At 37.6% G+C, this 23,993-nt stretch overlaps 4 protein-coding genes across 6 annotated transcripts; 2 read left to right on the top strand and 2 right to left on the bottom strand.

The window, feature by feature from the left end:
* The first annotated feature begins 1,842 nt into the window (after positions 1 to 1,842).
* On the top strand, positions 1,843 to 4,975 carry si:rp71-80o10.4 (uncharacterized protein LOC100307105 homolog). Of its 3 annotated transcripts, none has more exons than XM_056733388.1 (4): positions 1,843 to 2,342; positions 2,600 to 2,799; positions 2,877 to 3,206; positions 4,013 to 4,975. In XM_056733388.1, the coding sequence occupies exons 2-4, from the start codon at positions 2,748 to 2,750 to the stop codon at positions 4,198 to 4,200; spliced, it is 570 nt and encodes a 189-aa protein (XP_056589366.1). In that variant the 5' UTR covers positions 1,843 to 2,342; positions 2,600 to 2,747; the 3' UTR covers positions 4,201 to 4,975. The 3 variants fall into 3 exon arrangements, with proteins under 3 accessions (XP_056589366.1, XP_056589367.1, XP_056589365.1); XM_056733389.1 differs by lacking the exon at positions 1,843 to 2,342 and having other exon boundaries at positions 2,433 to 2,799; positions 4,013 to 4,164; positions 4,499 to 4,969; XM_056733387.1 differs by lacking the exon at positions 1,843 to 2,342 and having other exon boundaries at positions 2,433 to 2,799.
* Positions 4,976 to 5,258: 283 nt separating this feature from the next.
* On the bottom strand, positions 5,259 to 7,859 carry LOC130409417 (SLAM family member 9-like). The gene is made up of 4 exons (XM_056733386.1): positions 7,765 to 7,859; positions 6,729 to 7,046; positions 6,563 to 6,622; positions 5,259 to 5,893 (listed from the first exon to the last, which is right to left on the bottom strand). Exons 1-4 carry the CDS (start codon positions 7,799 to 7,801, stop codon positions 5,343 to 5,345), a joined length of 966 nt encoding a protein of 321 aa, XP_056589364.1. The 5' UTR covers positions 7,802 to 7,859; the 3' UTR covers positions 5,259 to 5,342.
* Positions 7,860 to 9,846: 1,987 nt separating this feature from the next.
* Positions 9,847 to 13,246, top strand: LOC130409586 (L-rhamnose-binding lectin CSL3-like). The gene is made up of 8 exons (XM_056733628.1): positions 9,847 to 9,871; positions 11,075 to 11,134; positions 11,234 to 11,290; positions 11,410 to 11,548; positions 11,637 to 11,750; positions 11,881 to 12,039; positions 12,133 to 12,239; positions 13,200 to 13,246. Exons 1-8 carry the CDS (start codon positions 9,847 to 9,849, stop codon positions 13,244 to 13,246), a joined length of 708 nt encoding a protein of 235 aa, XP_056589606.1.
* A 3,833-nt stretch (positions 13,247 to 17,079) lies between these two features.
* tgm2a (transglutaminase 2, C polypeptide A) lies at positions 17,080 to 23,650 on the bottom strand. The gene is made up of 13 exons (XM_056733626.1): positions 23,560 to 23,650; positions 21,997 to 22,176; positions 21,235 to 21,462; positions 20,965 to 21,083; positions 20,720 to 20,848; positions 19,730 to 19,907; positions 19,490 to 19,619; positions 19,245 to 19,348; positions 18,932 to 19,174; positions 18,522 to 18,797; positions 18,281 to 18,441; positions 18,051 to 18,187; positions 17,080 to 17,227 (listed from the first exon to the last, which is right to left on the bottom strand). The coding sequence occupies exons 1-13, from the start codon at positions 23,648 to 23,650 to the stop codon at positions 17,080 to 17,082; spliced, it is 2,124 nt and encodes a 707-aa protein (XP_056589604.1).
* Positions 23,651 to 23,993: the final 343 nt, after the last annotated feature.

Below are 23,993 nucleotides of genomic sequence, written 5' to 3'. Positions count from 1 at the left end.
ATTTGCATGTGACTGTTTTGAACCCGTGTTTAGACCCGTGTTTCCCCGTGTCCGAACCGACCCGCACCCGTATCTAACACAGTTATATATTTTTCTACCGTTTCAGCCAAATTTGCGGGTACCCGAACCCGTGCAGGACTCTGCCTTGAGGCTCCCTAGCTAAGTTTTTGGAATTCGCCTTGTTGACAGTCAAGTCCCCATTTAGTGTGTGTGAAGCAGAGGGGGTCGCCCGAAATACTTCTTGGGGGTCCAGTAAGGCGACTGAGCCCATGTTGAGGTGACCACCCCGGTCATTATGGCCGCCTTACCTAAGCCCGCTCGCAAGATGGTGCCAGTCTAAAGCCCGCTCGCAAGATGGCCTCCAGTCCAGAGCCTGCTCGCATATGGGCGAAAGTCCAGAGCCCGCTTGTAAGATGGCTGCCAAGCCAGAGTCTTCTGCCATCATGGTTCCAGGTTTGGGGGCGTCGGTCCTGGGAATCAGCTCTTCCAGTTGTGGCTGCTGCTCTGTGTTTGGGCTGTGCACTGCTCTCCCGTTCCTGAGGCTATTGAGAGCTTGCCACTCCAAAGTTCCCCAAACTGGTCCCGTCCGGCCTTCCAGAGGTCTTCGAGCCTGTCCCATCCGGCCTTTGTTTCTTGCCATGTTTTGTACCTCCTTCATTCTGTGGATTACCTGAGTTTTTGTTTTGTCTGGTTATATTTTCATTAAACTACTGCACTTGGATCCGCTTCTCTACCAGCATTTCTACCGTTCATTACAATAATGTATAAAAACTGTTTTATACATTAGTACAAATGCCGTGGGACAGAATGTTTTTGTTAACATTGCAATACAAAAATAAAATATTTTTGTCCTGAAAGAACTTATTTGCATTAGTAATGAGTTTGGAATTTTGAAATTTGTTTTGTAATAAAGGAAATTCATGCTAATCTCACCTGGAAATTGGTGCACATATAATAGGTTCAAATATGACAGGTTCAAAGACAATAATATTACAGTCATCATGAGGGCTTTGTGGAACTCTAGGAGATTATTAAACCTAACAGTTGCAGGTTAGTTACTATATTAGCAATGTTTTAATCGTCATTTCTGTCAACGTAAAGAGTGTGAATTTCCCTGGGATACAGATTATGTATATTCGTTTTGAATTTGTCTCCTGACTTGATGTTGTGCCTTCCAGTTAAATCAGAGACATGCCAGTAATTTTGTGTTTTTTTCTCCTTATTTACACTTCCTCTCTGCTCTAAATCATCAGTTCCGTGACTTCCCTTGATTGGATTTTAAAGGTGAAGTGAAATTTTCTCAATATTAAAATACTTTAAAATAATTTTCCATTCCAGATTAATATGAAGAATCAATCCATCAGAATCTATTAGCTGAGTGTGTGTAATGCATGAACACAATCCATGGAAATAAATCTCAGATGTTATCTAAATGAATAGAGAATTGAGCAAACAAGAAACATTTATTTTCGTGGATCAGTTCAGAAGTGAAAACAAACTGTAAAGTCAGAGAGACGTTTGATGCAGCTTGTTGCATCTATTGGAAAACAGTTGAATGGTTATAAAATGATTACGCACACCATGTGGTTCAGAGAAATCACGCTGATGTTTGATAGTCAAACAAACATATAAATACCTACTGTACATAGAAAGCGTTACTGGCAATTACATGCATTTCATTTTCACAGATGCATGACACAACACGTTCATCGCATATCTAGATTTAATCATTAACAAAACAAATAGACCGTTTTCTATGATGTAATGTATCCGAGACATGATAGTCATGAGTTTCCTTTTCTATTCGGGTGGACACGTGCGCCGCCACGCTAGACGGAAGTCCCGACGCTTTCCAGTAAAACGAGGGATTTTTAGCGAAATTTGACATAAGAAACAAAGTTCATGTTACAGTTTATGTCAGATTTAATACTTGGTCAGAAACATGTTGTTTAAATGTGACATCCGGTCGTTACATTGATGTGGGGATGACATGAGAACACATGCAGTTCGAGTTTCCCAACACACTCGACACCAGCGGAGAGTTTCATCAGGTCTTTTCAGGAGACTCTGATAGCGCCACTCATACGACGAATCAGATTCCTTGCATGTGATCGTGGGGATTCCCCTCTTCTTTGAAAGCTTGAGGATTTATCGGCATCTATCGCTGCATGAATGTTTTTAATCGTCATATCTGTCAATGTGATAAGTGTTAATGTTCCTGGGATACTGATGAAGTATATTGGTCTTGAATTTGTCTCATGACTTGATGCTGTGCCTTCCAGTAAAATCAGTGACATCATTGCCAGTAACCTTGTTGTTTATCTTGTACACATCCTGTGTAGGTATGTGTATGTGTTGGGGGAGACGTGCGTGCGTGGGTGGGCGTGTGTGTGGGGATGAGACACGTGAGTGTGTTTGGGGGGGGACGTGTTTGTCTGTGTGTGTGGGGGGAACACATGTGAAACTTGAGATTATACATGTATGCTTCAGCTCATGTCAGATGTAATTCTTGTTCTGATACATGTTGTTTAATTCTGACAAAAACCGGCAGTTTTAAAGGTCTCCTAGAACAAGCACTTGCGTCATTTTTTTTTTAAAGGGACTATGGTCGCTCCACTTTTTCGACGAATCGGGTTCCTAGCATGTGATCGTGATTGACAGCTTGTTCAGACCGTCATGTTCAAAGACTCCGGCGGCATCTATCGCAGCATCAAGTGGGAGCATTAAGAAAACTAATCATAGTCACAATGTTTGACTTTAAGATCATCAATTATTTTCTGCTTTTCATGGGTTTCGCCGGTAAGTCACGCTGGTTTGCAAATGCAGTTTCACCACAAATATTTTCTGAATATTTTATAATGCAAATGTTTCTAAAGGGGCTGCTTCTGGCGAGACTGTGGTCGAATTATCAGTGGTCGAAGGAGGAAACCTCACCGTCTTCACTGCGACCACTCGATCAGAGGAAGACCCCCAGATTCTGACCAGCCGACTTCACGGAGCATCAGAAGATCTGATCGCACAGCTGTCCTGTAACAATAACAACTGCACAAATGAATGCTCGGAAACTGTTTTAATTCGTTACGATGCACAGAATGTTACAATTGTCCTCGTGAACGCCAACCGCAACCAACAAACGGGGCGATACAAAGTTTACGTTCACTGTGGCACACGCAACGAAAACTGGATGTACAACATAACTGTATTCGGTGAGTAAGCACGACTCTGAGGCGTAAAGCATTTGTTCTGTGACTTTATAAATGCAGTGTTGTGATTTCATCATCACACGTAACTCGAGAGTCCCTCATCACATACTGTATAAATGCTATAGGATGCGCATTAGTGATAATGTTTTGGTTTATTTTGATGTTCACTGTGTAAGCATTAGATTAGGGAAGACACTTCCCACTATAGAAATCTTAAAGTGTTGTTCTTGACGCCACTTATCTGAAGCAAGATTTAGTCTACGGTACAAAACGCGTGCTCGGTGTAAACAAAAGTAGCTTGTTTATGTAATCAGGTGTAGAATCTAGTCATAGTTAAGAATCGAAACAGCACGAGGATTCGTGAATGAATGAATCAATGACTGGGATTTGTTGTCATACGAGCCATTACACATGACAAGATCATACGAGTGGGCGTGTCTGAAAACTGAACTGAAGTAAACTCTATGGGACATTGTGTCATCGTTTCAACTACAATATTTTGTCACAGCGTTTTCACAAAAATGTCTAGAGCAATAATTTAAGTTGCTATTAAGTTTATGTTGTCACAGTTAACGTTTTTATTACATTTATACGCTTATTCACACTGATCTGACACCATTCTAAAAATGTATTCATAGTTCACAGCCCATTAGAATGTTGATGTAGTTTGTTGGCATTTGTCAGATCATCGTGCAGTAGGGTTTAAAGATAATGACATGTACCAGCTGTACACTTTCTCTGTGCTCATTTATGTAAATGTCAATCTAAAATGCTTTAAAACATAAAACTAACCGTCTTATCTTTTACAGAGTCTACACGCAGTGTCATCAGCCCAGAATCTCCTCCTTCTTACATCATCAGTAAACCAGTAACTGCGGGTATAAGGGCTACTCTTGGCATCTTGGTCTTTGCCCTCTTTATTGGTGTCATCTTCTACATATATTGGAGATACCATAGGAAGGCAAGTATTATCAATGGGAAATGTGATGAGCGGTGACCTCTCATTAATGTGATTGTGAAATGAAACTAGCAAGTTGTCGTCATTTCATCACTCTCATGACATTATAAACCCGATTGGCCTCTTCTGCGAGCATGAGAAGACATTTTAAAAATTGCTAATGCTTTTCTTTTTTTATACAGTAAAGAAGAATTATAAATTAAATTTAGTCTAATAGGTCAAGGCCAAGGGTTTGAAAAAATATTTGAGTGGTTTATCCATTTAACCATGAAAAGATGAGCTAATCTGGTTTGTCCATCATAACGTGTTTAAGCTGTGTATTTGTATTTACTTCTAGGGGACACTGCCGGATGCGGTGCCTTAAATCGTGCCGTCAGCAGAACTATGCAAACTGTTGAGAATGATCTTCTTGATCGATCACATTACATACTGTATGTACTGTTTCTGAATGTAGGTGCTGTTGATTTAAAGTGCACTGAGACTGTTTATGGTCCTCTTATACAGCACACGCCTAGTACCCGACTGACCTGATTGAGAAAACATAAAATGTTGAAATGTGAAAACACCTTGTATTTCAGGTTAATGTCTGCTAAAATCCTTTGGTCTTATGACTGTCTGAGGGTAAACATTGATCTGATTGTTTATACAGTGGGGAATTCTTAGAGAATAACGGGTGGGGCTGAAGGAGTGTGTGTAGACCTGTAAACCACTGCAATTGTGTGAGTGACTTCACCTTTTACAAAGACGAAAATTATCCAATAAAATAACAACAACCGGATATATTTCATAATGACACATGAATGTGATTTATAGAAGATATAGAAAATGTATTGGTTATTTATATTTTCTCATTATTTTTATATTATTTATTGTTTTGTTGTATTATTTTTACACAAACAAACTAAGTTAACACAAATGTTTAATTTAAATGTTTTCATACTTGTTATGTACTGTATTTACATGAAGGAATGCATTCAAAAATAAACAGGAACAACAAACAAAACGGTCGCTTCTCATTGCAAAAATTATCTATCTTAGTGTCCCTCCCCTTTAAACACGGCTGTACACGTTATTCACTTCTTTTTCTAATCTACAGCTTAGCACTAACTGAAAAATGTACATTGATTATTATTTGGTCAAACATCAACCTCCCATTAAACCTGCTCCGCTGTTAAGAGAAATTACACCTTTTGGTGTCTCATACAAATTTCATCATCAGAATATGTGATAATGTTTTGGGTTGACCTCACATGCTCAACAAGAAACACAATAGTAGCAAGTCCCACCAGAAAAGACAGAATCAAGCGGATCAGAACTTCAACATCTCCACAATGCTTCAGACAGTCTGTAGATGAAGAGATTCTGCTGGAGTCATTCTCATACACATTCTCATTACCAGGAAACAGTTTGTCTGTGTGAAGTGGCACAAATGTGGTTGTGGTAGGAAGAGACTTCCTGATGTACGTCTGTGTTATTTTACCTTCATAATGTGGACAGAGGTGTTTCATGTGTAGACGGATGCTTTTATTGCTCACTGGGTTTGCAGCGGTGCAGCTGTATGATTCTGTATCATTATAATGAAGTTTTAAAGGTAAACTGAGATTAATGCTGAGATCAGAACTGCTGCTGTGATTCACTATTTCATCTCCTTTATACCATGAGATGAAGACGTCTCGATCATTTTTCACAGAGCAGACAACAGAGCAGAATTCATGCTTCTCCTGTGATGTACCTGGAATAAGCATTAAAACAATTAAATCTATTTTACGTATTCAATTTTTTTTTATTTGTATGCCTTCCCTATGTAGTGTTAAAGGGGTCATTTGACTCGGCTAAAATTAATACTATGGTTTGATTTAGATGTAATGCAATGTGTACACACGATTTACGGTTAAAAATGCTGTATTTTCCACATATCGTGCATGTTTGTATCTCCTCTTTGCTTCGCCTCTCTGAAACGCGCTGATATTTTACAAAGCTCATCGCTCTGAAAATCGAGGTGTGCTATGATTGGCCAGGTCACTAGTCCGTAGTGATTGGTCGAATACTGCACAGAATTGTAACGCCTCTTACCATATTCGGAACAATAGGCTGGGCCGGCGATGGTACACTGAGATTTAGAAGACCACCCACCTTATTTGCATATACATTTGGGCGGTCTTAGTCAAATCATGCCACAAAGTGACGTACATGCGTGGGGGTGTGGTTACACGAGGCATTTCATGCAGGTCTGGGTTCGAATGTTCCGATGCTTAAATTTTTGCAATTTTACGTGTCTTATACATGCATATGCAACTTATAACACACCAAAGACATAGAAAAACACGAATTTTTGCCATATGACCCCTTTAAATATTTATTATAGTAAACTATATAATTCATTAACGAGAGGTGATTTTACTTTGAGGATGCTGCAGAGTCCCATGTGAGCTACTCTTAATGTCAGGAACAGAAACAGGAGCTTTAGGACAAGAAGACAGATTGTAAGTTTGTTAATCACATGCGGTAAATTACAGAAGTATCTTGTACATAATATGTTTAATTTGTCCACATTGACATGGTCTTACCATAAACATCCACTTTGTACTTCTTTGTCAAAATCTGTTTGTTGATTACAATTAACACTTTATAAAGTCCAGCATCATCTAAGCTAATGTTTGAGATGTTTAAACTTCCCGTGTGCTGGTCCAACTCTACTCTGCCACTGAATCTGTCATCATAATGGGTGTAAATCTTCCCATGATACTGGGCGATGCGAGAACTTTGTGTGCCGTTTTCAAAAGTCCACAGTATTTGTATTTTTCCATTGAGTTTTTCAGCGTCTGTATTGAGTCTGAGGAGACCTCCCTCCATCAATTTTACAATATCATCAGCTTCTGCAGCCGCTGTAGCAAAATGAACAAGAAGGAATACAATATACAACAAATTAAATGAATGAACTTTAATAGCCTAAAGTCTCAGCTAAAGCAAAGTGTTTTATTCTGTACTTCTCAACAAACACGTGCATGAATTATGGCCCTTGATTTAGGTTTTTTTTCAACTGCAGCTCTGCATGAGCTGGTCTGTGGTTTAACCAGATGAGATGGGAGGCGAGATAAAGGAAGTTAGACAATGCTGCCTGTAAGTTGACCAGAATGTGTTACTTTACTTTCATTTTTTTACACAAAGTAAAATATAAAGAAATAACTTAAAAGAACACAAACACCAATATAAGATGTACTTTTTATAGCATTGAAAAATGCATTTTCTGTACATTTTAATTATTTTTAATCTTTATTTGTGTGAAGTGACCTGTTTCATGTTTACTGATGTTGTAAATATATTCATATTATAGTGTGAAACGTAATTTTCTTATAACTGAATCTGAGCATCCCAGACTCCCTCATGTCTCAATCACTTTCAGCTTTCTGCTTGCTTCTATATATACAGTACAGTAGTATATGTATACACGTTTTAGTGCCCCACTTTCTTTTTTAAGATGGAAAAATGTATTAACATTACAGTTATGCAAGAATTTTTCGGGTTGAAGATTTAAATGATAATTGTGGCAAGCCAACGGAGAATATAATAATTCCAACAAAATTAGATATTCAAATGTCTTACCCTCCACACTGACGAAAAACATGATGAGAGTCCACATGATTTCTGTTTTTTTGAGGAAGTCAAGATTCGGCCCCTTCACTCGATGATGTACCTGAAACTCAACAGGATGGGCATTCAGTTAAAATCTCTTTCTCTTTCCCCATTAAGAGGAAGTGAGAGCTACACATGCCACCTATAGATGGTGCTGCATGAGTATTCTGAATTCTGAAGATGCAGAAACTATACTCTTTACTCCTAAAAACCTGCCTGACATCATGAAAAGTTTGCTGATTTGTTACTCAAGGAACCATATTTTATTAAAGGTACAGATGAAGACACAACATTAAAGTGTTTTGTTATTGTAGAGTTTTTTAAAACAATTTACTATATGCTAAATATACACAAAATAATGCTCAAAGAATGTTCTGATCCAGAGCCATTGAAAGAGAGAGTTGAGTCAACTTCATTGAGTCCAATGGAACAGTTTTTTCATAGCAATGGCGGAAGGTTCAAGTATTACATGGAGCTGTGGCAAAACAGACCGATTCTCAACTCAACTTAACTCAACTCAACTTAACTCAACTCAACTTTATTTATATAGCGCTTTTTACAATTTTCATTGTTACAAAGCAGCTGTACATGAGACACATTGAATACAAGTATGAATTCTAAAGCAGCCCCCCCGGCCAGGCAGATAGTGCAAAACAATATGCAAACGGTGGTGAAGAACCCAAAACTCCCATCGAGAAAAAAAACCTCAGGGGAACCCAGGCCCAACCAGGGGATTCCAGTTCCCCTCTGGCAAAAGCTGCTGCCTCTTCACAAGCTCAACAGTGCTTGCACAACAAGGTTCTAAAGATTCTAAAGAACTTTTAACCCATTTAGAGATGTAAGTCATTTAATAAAATAATAAAAAATAAATAAAACATTTATAGAGAAAATATAACTTCCCGGAACTATCTGAAGGGCAGTGTTGGGCAAGGTACTTTGATGTAGTTAGATAAGCTACAAGCTACTCATCAATACAAGTAGTTAAGTTATAGCTGAGCTCTACCCATCACAAAAAGTAGTTAGCAACACTACAAGTAAGTATAAAAAAGTAGCTAGCTACATTGAAACTACTTTGATTTTAGAGTGTCATTGTATATTAAGAATAACTGAATTATTAAGAAAACAATGTAATACAATACAGCATGATTTCAGTGTTGTTTTATTTTGTAAACTACACAGTACGCAAGTTAAAGTTAAACTCAAATGTATCTCAAGTTTGCAAATGTAGACAATGTGAATTATTAAAACAACAAAAAGAACAAATGTGGGGCCAAATAATTTGTGCTTGAACAGAATACAAAAAAACGTGTAACCACTACTGTTTGCATCCTGTTTGCATGAACTTGGACAAATAAGGCCTTGGGCAATTTATCACTGCGGGTATTGAGTGGTTTACGGTAAATTCAAGGAACGCTGCTTTTAAAGCGTTATTTAATGTAGAGAGGATCTGTGTCTCGTGTCAATAACATATTTCTTCTCTAACATTTAGATAATATCTTGTTTTTGTCATAATTGAGGCGTTTGCTTCTACGAATATTTGCATTATTATTGATGTATATTGTAAAAACAATGTCTCTGTCTATAACTTTTAATTATTTATTATTTTAATGCCTTTTAGACCTTTGTCCTACAAATAAAACGGTTTTTGCAGCCGGGAGTTTGTCTATATTTTGTTGTCTTCTGAAAATTGAGCAAATTTTTGTTTGTGATAAAAGTGTAGTAAACATGTTCGTGTGTATTGATTAATAGGCAAACCATGGTTTTAATACCGTACCCATGGATTTGAACAGGTACTAAGTAGCTACAGTATGGTTTTTGAAAGCATTTCGTTGCGTTTTGGAAAACGTTTTTTCTACTATAATGGACTCCAGAAACATTATTTGAAATAAAAAACGGATGGTGGTTTTCAGTTGGGGCCATCCCGCAATATATATGTATGGATATGGATATGAATTTTTTTACCGTAGTATTTTGGAGAAATACACAGTTTTCCGCTTTAAAAAGCTATAGAAACATTATACATCTTCCGATTCGGAATCTGCCGCAGTCGCCATGACTTGCTCCATCCTGGATGGATGTATGTGTGTCGAGCTTACATCGGCACATTCACGTAATCATCAGACGCGATCTGAGTACTGTGCGTAAGCCGCGGAATGCGTCAGAGAACAATAGATGGCAGTTTTGTTTGTGATCTTCAACTACCGGAAAAGCTACACTGTTCTAAAAGTAACTTAACTACCGTCAAGCTACAGAAAAATGTAGTTAAGTTAGTAGCGTCGCTACTTGTAGTTAGCTACTCCCCAACACTGCTGAAGGCTCCATGAATCACATGACACGCAAATATCCGTTGTCGCGACTCTCTATCTTAACGGCTCTGGTCTGACCCAATGGTCAGAATCAAGCACGAGAACTATCTGTTTTATAAAAATTGTTTTGTGTTGTTTCTACTGGAAGTAAAAGTATTGCCTTTTGATACAAATACTCATCCAAAGAATGTGAATATATGCAATAAACCACAAATTCAATGTTTTCAAGTGAATTTTACAAAATAAGTAAGGAAGAAATGAAGGTGACATGTCTGTATTACCTACTCAGTTTAAGTTCTGGCAATCATCATTTTAGTTAAGTTAGTTAAGTTAAACCACTAGCCTTGCTTAGAAAAGTGTTTAATAGAATGAGGTCATTTTCTGTTCCAGCATGACAAAGGACTCTGTGCACAAAGGACAGCATCTATAAAGAAATGGTTTACTGTGTCCGGTGTGGAAACTGAAGCCCATTTACTTGAATGGGAGCAAATCCCCACACCCATGCTTACCTGTAATAAGTAGAACACAACACATATAATGTGCCATAAATCCATTCATCATAGAGCTCTACAGAGAACTGCGTCCTGTTACCTATATCATCAACTCATCTGTATGAACTTTCAGGAAAGAATCAAATGCAGTGGAGAAGTGTGCATATAATATAAAAAGGAAGACGTTTTTACTGTAATTTTACTAGTTTGTACTTTACAGTCAACATGCTAAAACAACAGCTGAGCTTTATTACTTGTAAGTCTGCTCACCATTTCTTTCATATAGATAGTGTGATTTAACAGTGATGTGTATTTGTTTATTCGTTGATTTTTGGTTGTTGTTGATTTTTTTCAGTTTTGTTGCTACTGTGCCAACATGGTAAGGACTGATTATATACTTCACTGTCAAATTGACATGTGTGCGATGTTGTCATGTTCAAGAAAATGTAAAAGTGCATGCAAATGTGGTGTTTGTCTCTCTAGGTGTTAAAGCGGTGAACATCATCACATGTCACGAAGGGATTTCCTACCTGGACTGCCGAGGTCATCTATAATTTTATTTAATAACAAAAAGCCTGTAAGTAGGCCCTATAAATACAGAAAAGAATTTCTGAATTGCTTTGTCATCCTCACCATCCCCAGGTATTACATATAAGCGTCTACTTACCTGTGAATGGGAGACCGCTCATCTCAGCTGTGGTGAGTTCTCTGAGGTTTTATTAAAACATATTCATATGCAAGTTGTACAATGTGTTTGAATACTGTGTTTTGACAATAAGAGATGAAACAGATGAAGTATTGGTTCTTATCACCAACAGATGGTTTGGCAACCATTGAAGTACTTTCAGCCAATTATGGACGTACAAACAGTTTCGCCTGCTCTACAGGAAGACCAGCCAGTCAGCTCTCAAACATCCAGTGCCTTCAGACTACATCTGTCTCTGTGATGGCCAATATGTAAGAACAGTGTAAGCATCTTTACAAGGGACAATAATGTTGTTTGATTTTGTCTTTTAAAAATCTGTTGAATTATGTGTGTTAATAGATGTAATGGGAGACAGAATTGTTTGGTTTCAGCGAGTAATGACGTTTTTGGCGATCCATGCGTAGGAACTTTCAAATACCTGATGGTGACCTATTCCTGTGTCCCAATATGTGAGTCAATAATTTGATCCTTTGATATGTTATCATGATCTATTTCAGGCTACACTATATTTTAACAGGTTCTCTTGGTTAATATTTCTATGGCTTTTTTAATGTTCATACATATTACACAAAATTAATTTGAGTCAATTCTACTTCTTATCAACAGACCCCAAATTTATCAAAATACTTTTAGCAAATTATGGTCGTACAAACGGTGTGACCTGCTCTTATGGAAAACCGGCCAGCCAGCTCTCCAACGTTCAGTGCATTCAGAGTACTTCTCTCTCTAAAATGGCCTCTCAGTAAGAATAATTTAAACATCTTTACGAGTTAAGGGACATTAAAGTTGTTTGATTTTGTCTTTTAAAAATCACTTTAATTCTGTGTGTTAATAGATGCGATGGGAAACAGAACTGTTGGGCTTTTGCAAGTCATAATGTTTTCGGTGATCCATGCGTTGGAACTTACAAATACCTGAATGTTACCTACACCTGTGTCACGAGTAAGTCAGTAACTCTTATAAATGACTAAACATTATTGTGGTGGTCTATAATTGACCGATTGGCTTAACTCTTCTCTGTTTTAATCCCCCAAAATTATAATTCATCCAAATGAAAGGCATCCGCATGTAATGGTGTTTTTATAATGCTGAAGTCCTAGAATTTCAGCGATAACATCCTTTACTATCAATACAGAAAAGGTCTCTTGGAACTTCAACGACACATTTCCAATTACATCTCTTCTGCTGCCGTAAGCTTCTGTTGAGAGAGGAGGAGAACTTCTGCTTCAGTTCTTTATATGTATAATTCATGAGATTGATCTATGACACTTTAATACACTGAATAAGATTAAACATAATAATCAGTCTTCGTATCCCTGTATGTAGTATCACAGTTAATACAAAAGATCATGCTTACAACAAAATTTTAGTGTCAAACACAGTGATATGGGATCGTTTATGTTGAATCTGTTTTTGAATTTCAGTAAAAAAGTTTGGTAAAATGTAATCATTTGGAAATCAGTGCATGTTTGTCACTACTACATTTTTTTTTTTTTTTCAATTTATCTTGAACTGGGTCTAGGGTTTATTCTGTCCTAATGTAACATTCAGTTCAATAAACAGCTTTTATATGTGACCTCTCGTTTTCTCTTGTGCTTCTTTTGAATTTTTACACGTATTCATTTTAATTTTCAAATCAGTTTCACAGTTTAATAAACAGTAATTAAAAAAAAAACACATCAGCTGCCTTACGGCAAGCTAACAAAACCAGCCTCTTTGCTTTCACGTCGCTGGCCCCACCCACCGGAGTTCAGTCTAAGGCACAAGCATTTTTGAAAGAGTTTAAAAACACAATATTTTGTATGAATTACAGTAAGATGCGACAGGTGTGTAATAAGGCTGTAAAACATATTTTTTTTTGCAAATGTTATTTAGTCATGTCAGTGCTCCCTGATTGTTCAGGTGTCAAAGGTTTTGGACCAGACAAGCACCCCGAAAAAAGTGAGTAATACATTTCAGTTAAAAACTACAGTATAACCAGTAAAAACCCGTTCATCTGTGAGTGTTAAATTATATGATTTGTGAATACAAACAATAACCACAAATGTTTTCAAGTGAATATCTCAAAAGAAGATGATGGCTCAAAAAACTTTTTCATTATGTGGAAAAGGGAGTCATAATTTTAGTTAAGTTAAACCACTAACCTAATTTCTTATTTTTGCTATGTTTTAAATTTGTTATAGAATTTTCTGTCCCAGAAAATGAAATGACAAGGGCATGGGGCATGACAAGGACCCTGTGCACAAAGTAGCATCTATAAAGAATGCTGATGCCCATTTACTTATACACGAGCAAATCCCCATACCCATGCTCACCTGTAATAAGTAGAACACAACACCACATGTCCATAAATCAAAGAGCTCCGATGAGATCAATAAACTCAACCTGAGAATTTGAACATGCTCATCTATATGAACATTTAGGTAGGAATCAAATGTACTCGAAAAGTATGCATTTAACACTAAAAAAATGTTGTATTTCTTACTGTTCCACACACTTTAATACCATTTTTTTATTAATCTTTACAGTCAGCATGCTAAAACAAGAGCTTTATGACTTGTGAGTACTGTATGTCCACGGCACGGCACGGTGGCTTAGTGGTTAGCATGTTCGCCTCACACATCCAGGGTTGGGGGTTCGATTCCCGCTTCCGACTTGTGTGTGTGGAGTTTGCATGTTCTCCCCGTGCCTCGGGGGTTTCCTCCGGGTACTCCGGTTTCCTCCCCTGGTCCAAAGACATGCATGGTAGGTAGATTGGCATCTCTGGAAAAAAATTGTCCGTAGGGTGTGAGTGCATGAGTGAATGAGTGAGTGTGTGTGCCCTGCGATGGGTTGGCACTTCATCCAGGGTGTATCCTGCCTTGATGCCCGATGACTCCTGAGATAGGCGCAGGCTCCCCGTGACCCGAGGTAGTTCGGATGAAGCGGTAGAAAATGGAATGGAATGGAATGAGTTTATCTAGACAGCTTGTATGTATTGTGCTGTTGATTGTTGAATTTTTCAGTGTTGTTGCTACTGTGCCAACATGGTAAGGACTGACCTTATACTTCACTGTCAAATTGACACACATGTGCAATGTTCTCCTGTTCATGAAAATGTCAAAGCGTATGTAAATGAACAGCTGTTTGTCTCTCTAGGTGTTAAAGCGAAAGCGAACGTCATCCTCTGTCAAGGGTGGTCAGCCTACCTGGACTGTAAAGGTCATTGGCTTTGTCTTATCTAATCAATTTAACCCCTATGAGATTACCATGTGTTTGTGTACATTCCTAAAATGCCAGAGAAGAACCATATCTGACATTTCCACAAAGGGATTCTTTTGTAGTGGAAAGAGGTTCTTTAAAAAGTAAGAAAGAAATGGTTCCTTCATGACATTGCTGTGATGAACACTTTAAACATTATACCATATTCCACTGAAATATGAAGTTTTACCACGAATAAATTGACCATTTGTTTTATTCCATACACAATTGTCATCTACAGTAATTAAGCATATTTTAGTGTTGTTGTTTATACACTCAAATATATTCATAAGGAGACTATCAAACCTCACATAAATAGATCAAAGTTAGCCTAGTAAATAGTTTTGCCTTTATAAAATAAAAACGAAAACAAAGTTTCGTCCAAATTTGTGTTGAGTTGTGTTTATGTAAGTCAGTTCCAGTGAATCGAATTGATTGATTTGTTTGTATACACTTTAATACATATTTTTGTATAAGTCAATTTAAAACAGAGTTGTTTAAAACAGAAACAAATCTTATTCTTTATAAGTTTGTCTACAATTGTCTTAGATATATGCAGAGGTTCAAGACTGTTACAAATGTTTTTTTCTTTTATGTTATCAGCTGACTTTTTAAACTATAAATTACTAAATGAACAATCAACAAACGAGTATTTATGCTTTAACCAGACAAGCAACAAGTGTTCCCACTATTAGAAATGAATGAATAAAAAAAACAGTTTTCAACAATGAAAATGTGAAAATCTAGTTAACAACGTTTAATATATGAATGCACAAATACACAGACAACAAACAGTACTGTGTTGAGATGTTTAACCACTTATAGTAGTTAAATATCTTCATAAAAATGATATACAGCTGTTAAGGAGACAACATATGCTTTTGAGAGACAACATCACTTTAGAGGGCTTTCTGTATATTCCATTAAAAATATATTGCAGGTGTCAAGCCTGTCAAATTAAAGAAATAGTTTAACAAACAGGCAGTTTTCCGACCCGTTTGAGGTAAAGAACCGGGTTCACAAACCCTGTCGCGATACTAAAAAATGAAGCAACGGACCAAGACAAAAGATACTTCTCTAACTCGATCATGTAAATAAGGAGAAGAGAGAGAATTAAGGGCCCATACATAATAACTGAAGACACCAACACCGTCAGAATGATCCGGAAAGCTCTGATTTTGTCTCGGTTTACTGCATCTTTCTGTTTGCCATTGTCACTTGGCCCAGGATGCAGTAGAGCCTTCAGGACCATCAAGCAACTGTACAGTTTAACAGAGAAGAAAAAAAGAAAAAGTGGCAACATGAAATCATGAAACTCAAAGACACGTATTGTAACGATAAAGCTGGAGATAATGATCACAATCCAACCCACAGCACAACACCCTATCCTGTATTTCATGGGTTTGAGTTTGAGGAACGTCAACGGGTGTACAACCCCGACATAACGTTCCACACAGATGCAGCTCTGAAACAGAGGACGACCGACCAACAGCAACACACCAGGAAAATAAATCCCAAACCTACAGTCCGTGCAGTTAAAGAAATACTGTCGAATGACAAATGCGTAAGAAGTGCAGAAGATGACCTCAGCAAGTGACCCGTTGAAGACGAAGATATCAGTGGACTGTCCTCGGATCATCTCATTCACGCAGAGCCACAGGATGTAACAGTTGGCCGGAAGACCGAGAATCATGTTGATGCTGAGAGAACAGGCTATAATATAAGAGGGGAAAACATAACACCCACTGGAGTTCACTGAGAAAAGCGCTGGGGTACATATTGAATCGTTTGACGCCTCCCACGTGACCATACCTGGATTTCTAAAAATCTGCAAGACTAAAGAAAAAAACAAGTTGAAACAATAACAAATAAAAGAACATTCATTTTAAAATCATTTATCAAAATGTACTTCACTTGAAAAATCTGTTTTCAGCTGCTTGTCATGGATCGCAGTAGACGATAGTTTGACCGTGTCGTTGAAAATTGTGACTGTGACTTGTTTCACCTGAAATGTTTTATTTCCAGTTGATTGAGGATTTGGCATGCCTTTGATTTATTGAGCAGTTTTACATCGATACAACATTCAAATTCATTTGATCTAGCACGAAATGGATATCATACATGCAAATGCAGAATTCCTTTTAACATATACTTTGCTTTAAATAATAATTCTGGACTCTTAACACTTGTTCACACAGACTTTAACAATTGTGTAGCCAGACCTTTACTTTTCTGTGCTTTATAAATCTTAAACTCGCCAAAAACTATGGCTAGAGGAACTTTATTTCTGGATATGTGCTGGCTTCACATGTTTGAATATGAATATGAAATTTGAAGGGCCCCAGCATACAATGATTTATTAGCGAGCCAACTATCCAACAGAAAAACCTTTTCCCTGTTTTTTTCCTGTTGATTTGCTTGTGTTTCTACAGCTGACAATTACGACCACTATGTAACCCAGTTCTGGTTACGTGATTTTAAAATCAATCTGAAGCATTTTTTAAAGAGTAAGACACTGAATGCATTAGTAAAATGAGCTCTTTTATTCATAGATGACAAGATTCTCAAACGTCTCTATATTATGAAGTTTGTCACTGTCAAAATCTATCAGTATTTTTCTTGGTCCCGGCAGCTTTGGTGTAAACTCCACTTTGGCGATAGCGAAACCTTTAGGACCGACTGCTCCGACCCTTTAGAGGAAGAACACAAGATTTAATATTTACTTTCGTACATTTTCCCTTTCAAAAAGTTCACCATTCATCTGATTTTTAGTGTTAAGAGTTACACTAAACACCAATTTAGTTAATGCATTAAGGCAAAGGTAAGGCAAAGGTAAGGCAAAGGTAAGGCAAAGGTAAGGCAAAGGTAAGGCAAAGGTAAGGCAAAGGTAAGGCATTTACTTTGGTAATCTGATACATTATGTGATGATCTTCATTTGACATTTTTTCTGACATCCAACAATTTTTACAGCGTAGTTGAATAACAATATGTGACCCTGGACAACAAAACCAGTCTTATGCGGCAATTTTTTGAAATTGAGATGTTTACATAATCTAAAGGCTGAATAAATAAGATTTCTATTGATGTATGAGTTGTTAGAATATAACAATATCTGGCTGAGATAAAACCATTTAAAACTCTGAAAATTGCCTTTGAAATTATTAATCATGGGCACTGTGGCAGGCCATACACTCACAAAAATAAAGTTTTTATAAATTTAAGACAGGAAATTTACAAATTATCTTCTCTTTATATCCTAATGATTTTGGGCATAAAAGAATAATAGATCATTTTGACCCATACAATGTATTTTTGTCGTTACTAAAAACATTTCTGTGCTACTTAAGACTGGTTTTGTGATCCAGGGTCACATATAGGTTCAAGTTTCTAAAATGAAACCTGTTCTCTCTCTTAAATTGACCACGTGATGAGTTGAAATGACATCAGATATGTTTGTCGTTGGAATGGATGAATGTAGTTTCTCACTTCGGGTCCAGTGATCGGATGACTTACTCATGAATGATGGGTTTGCCGTCGGTCAAGTTGGCACCTTGTACAGTGAACACACAGTTCTCCAAAGGTTCTGGCAGTGGATTCTGCAGAGCTAAATCTGCCACGAGGTTTTGACCCACTTTTGGCACACCCAGCATCTGATGGGGGGTAGATATCCGAGTTGTCAATCATGCAGAAAATCACTCAGATTTAAATAGATACAGACTAATTAAAGAAGTGATTTGATGTACATTAATGACTATTTCAGGGTTGTCCAATACGATGGTCTTAGTGGCCCTGTAGAACTCGCGTGTTTCTCCGTCAATGAGAAAAGCCACTAGTTTGATCATTCTGTCTTGAAGTATGGCTTTACTGTATTCTGCATACTCCAGTCGAAGAGTTACCTCGCCCCCTAAACACAAACAAACACAAGATTCAGCATACTGAAAAGATCTTGTATTAAAAAACTTGTATCATCATGTTCAGGTTTACCTTCAGTAGATGCTAAATTCATCTCTGTAAACTCTCCCAATCCACACGTTTCCCCAAGTTTTCCATTGTAGGTCACAGCCTGAGCGTAAAACATGACGCGACATGCTTTGGTGACCATGGTGTTGTTCTTGAGCTCGGCATAGACGTCAAAATCAGAGCCGATCTGCATTTCCGGGGTCACTCTGATCTTGATGTGTAAACCAGGTTCCTCTCCAGTCTGAGCCAGTCGGTTGTGATGATTTGCTTTCTCGAAAACCTTTCTCTCCTCCTCAGAACCTGAACCCAATAGTGTCTTTATTTGTCATAGGATTGAGTCCAACATGGCTGATCACTTGGAGATTTTTGTGTGTGCTGTTACCATATCAGAAAGATGTTCACAGTATTTTAGCATGACGTATTCAGAATCTCACCTTCTGGATACTTGTAGCTGAATGTGATGTCCTCCCGCTCATCTCTGCCCACCGCTTTGGTGCTTATGAATTTGCCCACCTCTGTAGTGGATCCGCTCATCTTCACCACTCTTCCATCGTTGAGTTTAATGTACTCCACAATGTCAGCGTTCACCTCGGCGTATACATATGGAACATCGCTTTGTAAAGTGAGCTCGCCCTGTTTAACAGCTCTAACAGGGGCCGGGCCACAGCAGTACACACCTGCACAACACAACCTACTTCTTCATTCACTGCAGGAGTGTTTTATCAGAAATATTGTAGATTATCTCACCATCACTCCTGTGTTGCGGTGTCGGGTCACTCGCTTGCCAACCCTCGTATCCGAGAGGCAAGTCTGAGCGGGTCATCCAGCTCTCCAACCACACGTGGAAGTTCCTGAAGAAGACAACTTTTGATAAACATGATTTTTAGCACTTACGTAGTCCAATATTGACGTATTTAAAAAACAGTGCAAGGACTGAATAGCTGTCTATGCGAACAATGCTTTATTCTTCAAGTTTTAATGACTAAACGTACCAAATGGAGTCGCCTGAAATGTTCTCGTCAAATTCATTGTAGAAACGCTCCATTAAAAGGTCGCCATTGCTGTCGTGTGCCGATCCAAAGTTAGTGATGATTCTGCAGGGGATTCCCAAAGCTCTGGACACTGAACACAAAACAAACTCATCAAATATTGTACATTTCGAAAAAATATTATCAGATGAAGTAAAATGTAGCAAATTAATTGATTTATAGAATTTAGTGTTTAAAACCGACCTGTGCAGGCGACGCCCGCAAACACCCAGCACTGTCCGTATCGCACCCTACCACAGCCTGTATCACTCCACTGCCGGAGGATAGAACAACTGTCTTTCCATGCGGTCGGCTTCACTCCATCCTCATAATCCCCTGACCAGCTGCCCACCAGAACACCTTTATCATCATTACTGTTGATCTGCAAATAAAATAACCACAAGACAAATACATCAGAAAGTGAAACAAAAGAGGGACGCACGCAACTATCTGCGGAACACCACATCACTTATATTTATGTTACTTTAGCAAAGCAGAAAATTCATGTGTGGATTTCACAGGGAATACTGATCTAGTGTACGGATAAAAGCATCAGTCAAATGCATAAATGTTAATTGTAACTTAAATTTATTTACTTTTACATTTAATCCTCTATAGATCCCCTTTGGGAGTTGTAAGCAAAGCAGGTCCAGAAAACAAGGTTTTCAGTTATTGACAGTGCACAAACTTTTGAAAAAAATAAACATGACCAACAGAACATTTACAAATAAATTAAAATGTTAAACAATTTTTTTTTTTAAAAACAATATATTAATTTATGATTTAAAAAAATATATATTAGAAAATGAAACAAGAATTACTGCTGGACCAGTGTTTTATCTTGCAAAGTGGGTCTATAAGTGAAATATTTTTTACAATAGTCTAAATCATAGTTTTTCAAATTTGGTAATTAATAATCCCTATTAAAATAAAAAAAATGTTATCTTGCTCTTATTACTAGTTCAAATTTCAACTTAAGTAATGTCCCTGGATTTCATAGCATCTTCACATTTTTACTTGAAATACAGTATTTGCGTTGTTTTTTAGTATTCATATTATTAAAAAATGGTCTTTTATTGTATATTTTATAAATAAATGAAATAAATCTACATGTAATTGAGCTGGACATTTCTTCTTCTTTTCATAGAAATGCACAAGAAACACTTTTATATTTTCACAGCTATTGTCACTGACCATTGCACTGAGCAGTCGAGTGACGTACACAGGACTTTTCCTCTCAGAACAATCTAAAGCCGCATCACTTATATATTTGGGGTTTTCATCCAGGATCTGCAGACAGATGTCCAGTATTCCCGCCTCGAACTGTGACAAGGAAAATGAGTAGAACGTTACATTGGCAATGATAGTATTATTAAGTGATTTAAAAAGGATATTTAAAAAAGTAGCGTCAGATGAAAATGTTTTAAAGGGTTAGAGACCTGTCCAAAGGTCCACGGGAGGGCCGTGATACGTTTGGGTGTCCCGCGGTAGATCAGGCCGTCCTGAGAAAGGACATATTCATCTCGCTCAGCTTCATTTGACAGGTACACTGAATCCCCTAAAATAATGATGACGAGTTACATTAACGTTCAGTTGAAATGTATTTTCTTTTATTTAAACCCAGAGAAGAGACAAATACAAACAAACAGTCAGCAACTCTTAAGACATGATTATCTTTGATGTCCAGAAATATATTAAGTTGTTCTTACTTTTACACCAGGGGTTAAAGAGCAACACAAACTCTGCCAGAGTGACCCCCGCTCCCTGATCCAGGATCAGCTGATAGACTCCGACAGGAGTGTTTGGATGCGAGCACACGGTCAGAGATACGGTGTTCTCAGACGTTGTTTCTGAAGTTGCGCTCCAGCTTGATCTGGAGATGAATTTACTGAGGCTGAATTTCACTTTGGTCTGTTTATCCACTGACGGTATTGGACCTTAAACACAAACAAAAGCCATAAACATAATAACACTGTGATCTCCGGCTAATGTGACGTGCATGTTTAAAAAATCTCTGGACATTGTGCTTCTAATTATAACTGCGCACATGATGCAACTCTAGCACTACACCGATGACTTTCAGCACTGTACATCTTCTAAATATAGAGGTAAACATCACTGTGATGTGATGAAACACATTTCATTTTTGGCTGATGTCACCGAACCCTTTTTTGAACCAACCACTTGTCATAAACCGGAACCAAGTGTGGTTTATTCAGTTCATTTAGAACAACTTTATTTTGTGTGTAAATTTACACCAACGTTGATGTGATGGATGGTTTTACTAGTGGATGTTCCTATTGAATCTCAGCAGGAGTCGCACCTGAAATGAACTTTTTTCGAAGTTGGATCATGTGACTTCTATGCTTATTCATTATAGCCAATCGATTTTGATATCAGAGTAGACATGTTTAAAGACGTAAAACATGGTTGGATTTGAAGTTTGTTTTGGGTGGCACTGAATGATGTACCTGTTTTGGCGATGAAGTTGACGTCGGCTCCATTCTGAAAGTGAGTTCCCGGTTGCAGGTGTAGATTGATGGTGAACGGTTGTCCTCTTCTCAAGATCAGTCTGTCCACACCGTTCAGCTGCGTGTGATGATCTGTGTTGTTCAACTCGCATGACAGATCAATGCGCTCGATCTCAAACACTGTGAAGAAAATATACAGTCATTCACTTCTTTAAAAATTCTTTGGTCACTAGCACCGGATGGTGTTTAACAAATAAATATGATATATATTGATATGATTTTTTGTGTTGTCGTTATGGGCTGAAGTTAGTGCACTAAGACTAACAGATGATATTGATAAAGGCTTGACGATATATCGAAATTAACGAAACATGCAAATGTGCATAATGCAATGGTTTGCAATAACTGAATGATTTTAATGCTTCAAAAAGTGATGTTTTGTCAAGGTTTTAGGTTGATCCATAAGCGCTTTCGTGTGCTCTGACGTCACACCTGCACAACATCAGAAAGAATGTAAAACACGTATGATGCAATATAGATAAAATTTAGTTTACATATAAAAACATTTAAAACACATTTTATTGGTCACACTTTACTGTAAAGTACCCTTTATGAAGCATTTATTAATGTGTTCATTAATGATTAATGAGTTATTTACAAATGCATTATAAAGCAGTTATAACTTCATGAATAAAAAGGGGGATTCTTACGAAATACCTGCCAAATAGTGAGCAGGTATAAGAAAAACAACATAACACCCTTCAGTGTCCAGTCTGACAGCCTCAATTGCAAACAACATCAAGATAATAAAGAATCTACTTTCGAATCAAATGAGTCAAGAATAAATACATTTGTTAAGCCTTTATAACACGTCAGTTAAAAATGGCTCACTATTTGGCAGGTATTTCGTTAGAATCCCTCTTTTTATTCAATGCATTTGTGAATGACTTATTAATCATTAATGCACACATTTATAAATGCCTCATAAAGTGTACCTTAATGTAAAGTGTTATATGAAATGTCATGCAGGTCTAATGTTGATCCAGGAGCATTGGATACTTCAGAAAGCGTAATGTTGCAGCGTTTTACAGGGCTAAGCATGATCTATTTCTGGGACACAAGCCATAAATTTGTGATTTACATGACAGAAATAAGAATGAATGAGCTAGATACAGATGCTGAAGTCTCATGAGACTTCAACACGCTGACCCGTGAAAGTATAAAAAAATGTAACAGTCAAGCAAGCACTATGCCAGATGTATTGAATGACTTTGCAGATGAATAATATGGGACAGCAGGTCAACGAGAGACATCAACATTTTAAAGTTCTGCAATGCATTTTGTTAAGGCAGAAATAAAGCACATAAAGCAGTTTCAATCTAGCGTGCGCAAAGCGTTCTAGATTATTCTATTCTACTCAATTATATTCTGTAATTAACCTTATAAGATCCAAGCACTGATCACCGTACTGAATTAACCATGCATCAGTCATTAAGACAGCTCGAAAAATAATGTTTCATGTTGAACAAATGTGTGACATGTTGGGATGAATCTAAGTCTTACCTTCACTCATGGTCGCAGGCGGAAATGCTTGCCCTGTGACGGGCAGATTCGCTCCGTGTTGGATGACTACAGCTGGTGTTGGGGTCACCATGCAGGGGGATATTTCGAGTGTGGTGTCATTATGTTACTGTGGTGTCAGGAGGACTTTGAACCGCTGCCCTTATTTATGACCCTAACTGTCTTCTAGCAGAGACTAATGACATTAAATCATGTGTCACCAGTCTATTTTTGACTGGTGGTCTCTGAAGGGTGATAGTGGCTCATCAATTATGAACTCTATATATACACTCAACCCAGTACACATGAAAAACCTTCTGCAAAGTTCATAATTCATATCTATCTATATCTGTAAAATGATGGGTAGCTTTTAATTGACAATATATAAGCCAACAGTGAAGTTTAAGTTATGCCGGGTTGTTTCAGACCAAATACGT

This window comes from Triplophysa dalaica, chromosome 20, assembly GCF_015846415.1.
Source record: "Triplophysa dalaica isolate WHDGS20190420 chromosome 20, ASM1584641v1, whole genome shotgun sequence".
Lineage (NCBI taxonomy): Eukaryota > Metazoa > Chordata > Actinopteri > Cypriniformes > Nemacheilidae > Triplophysa > Triplophysa dalaica.
The sequence above is the reverse complement of the archived record's forward strand: the minus strand, read 5'-3'. Positions and strand labels throughout refer to the sequence as shown.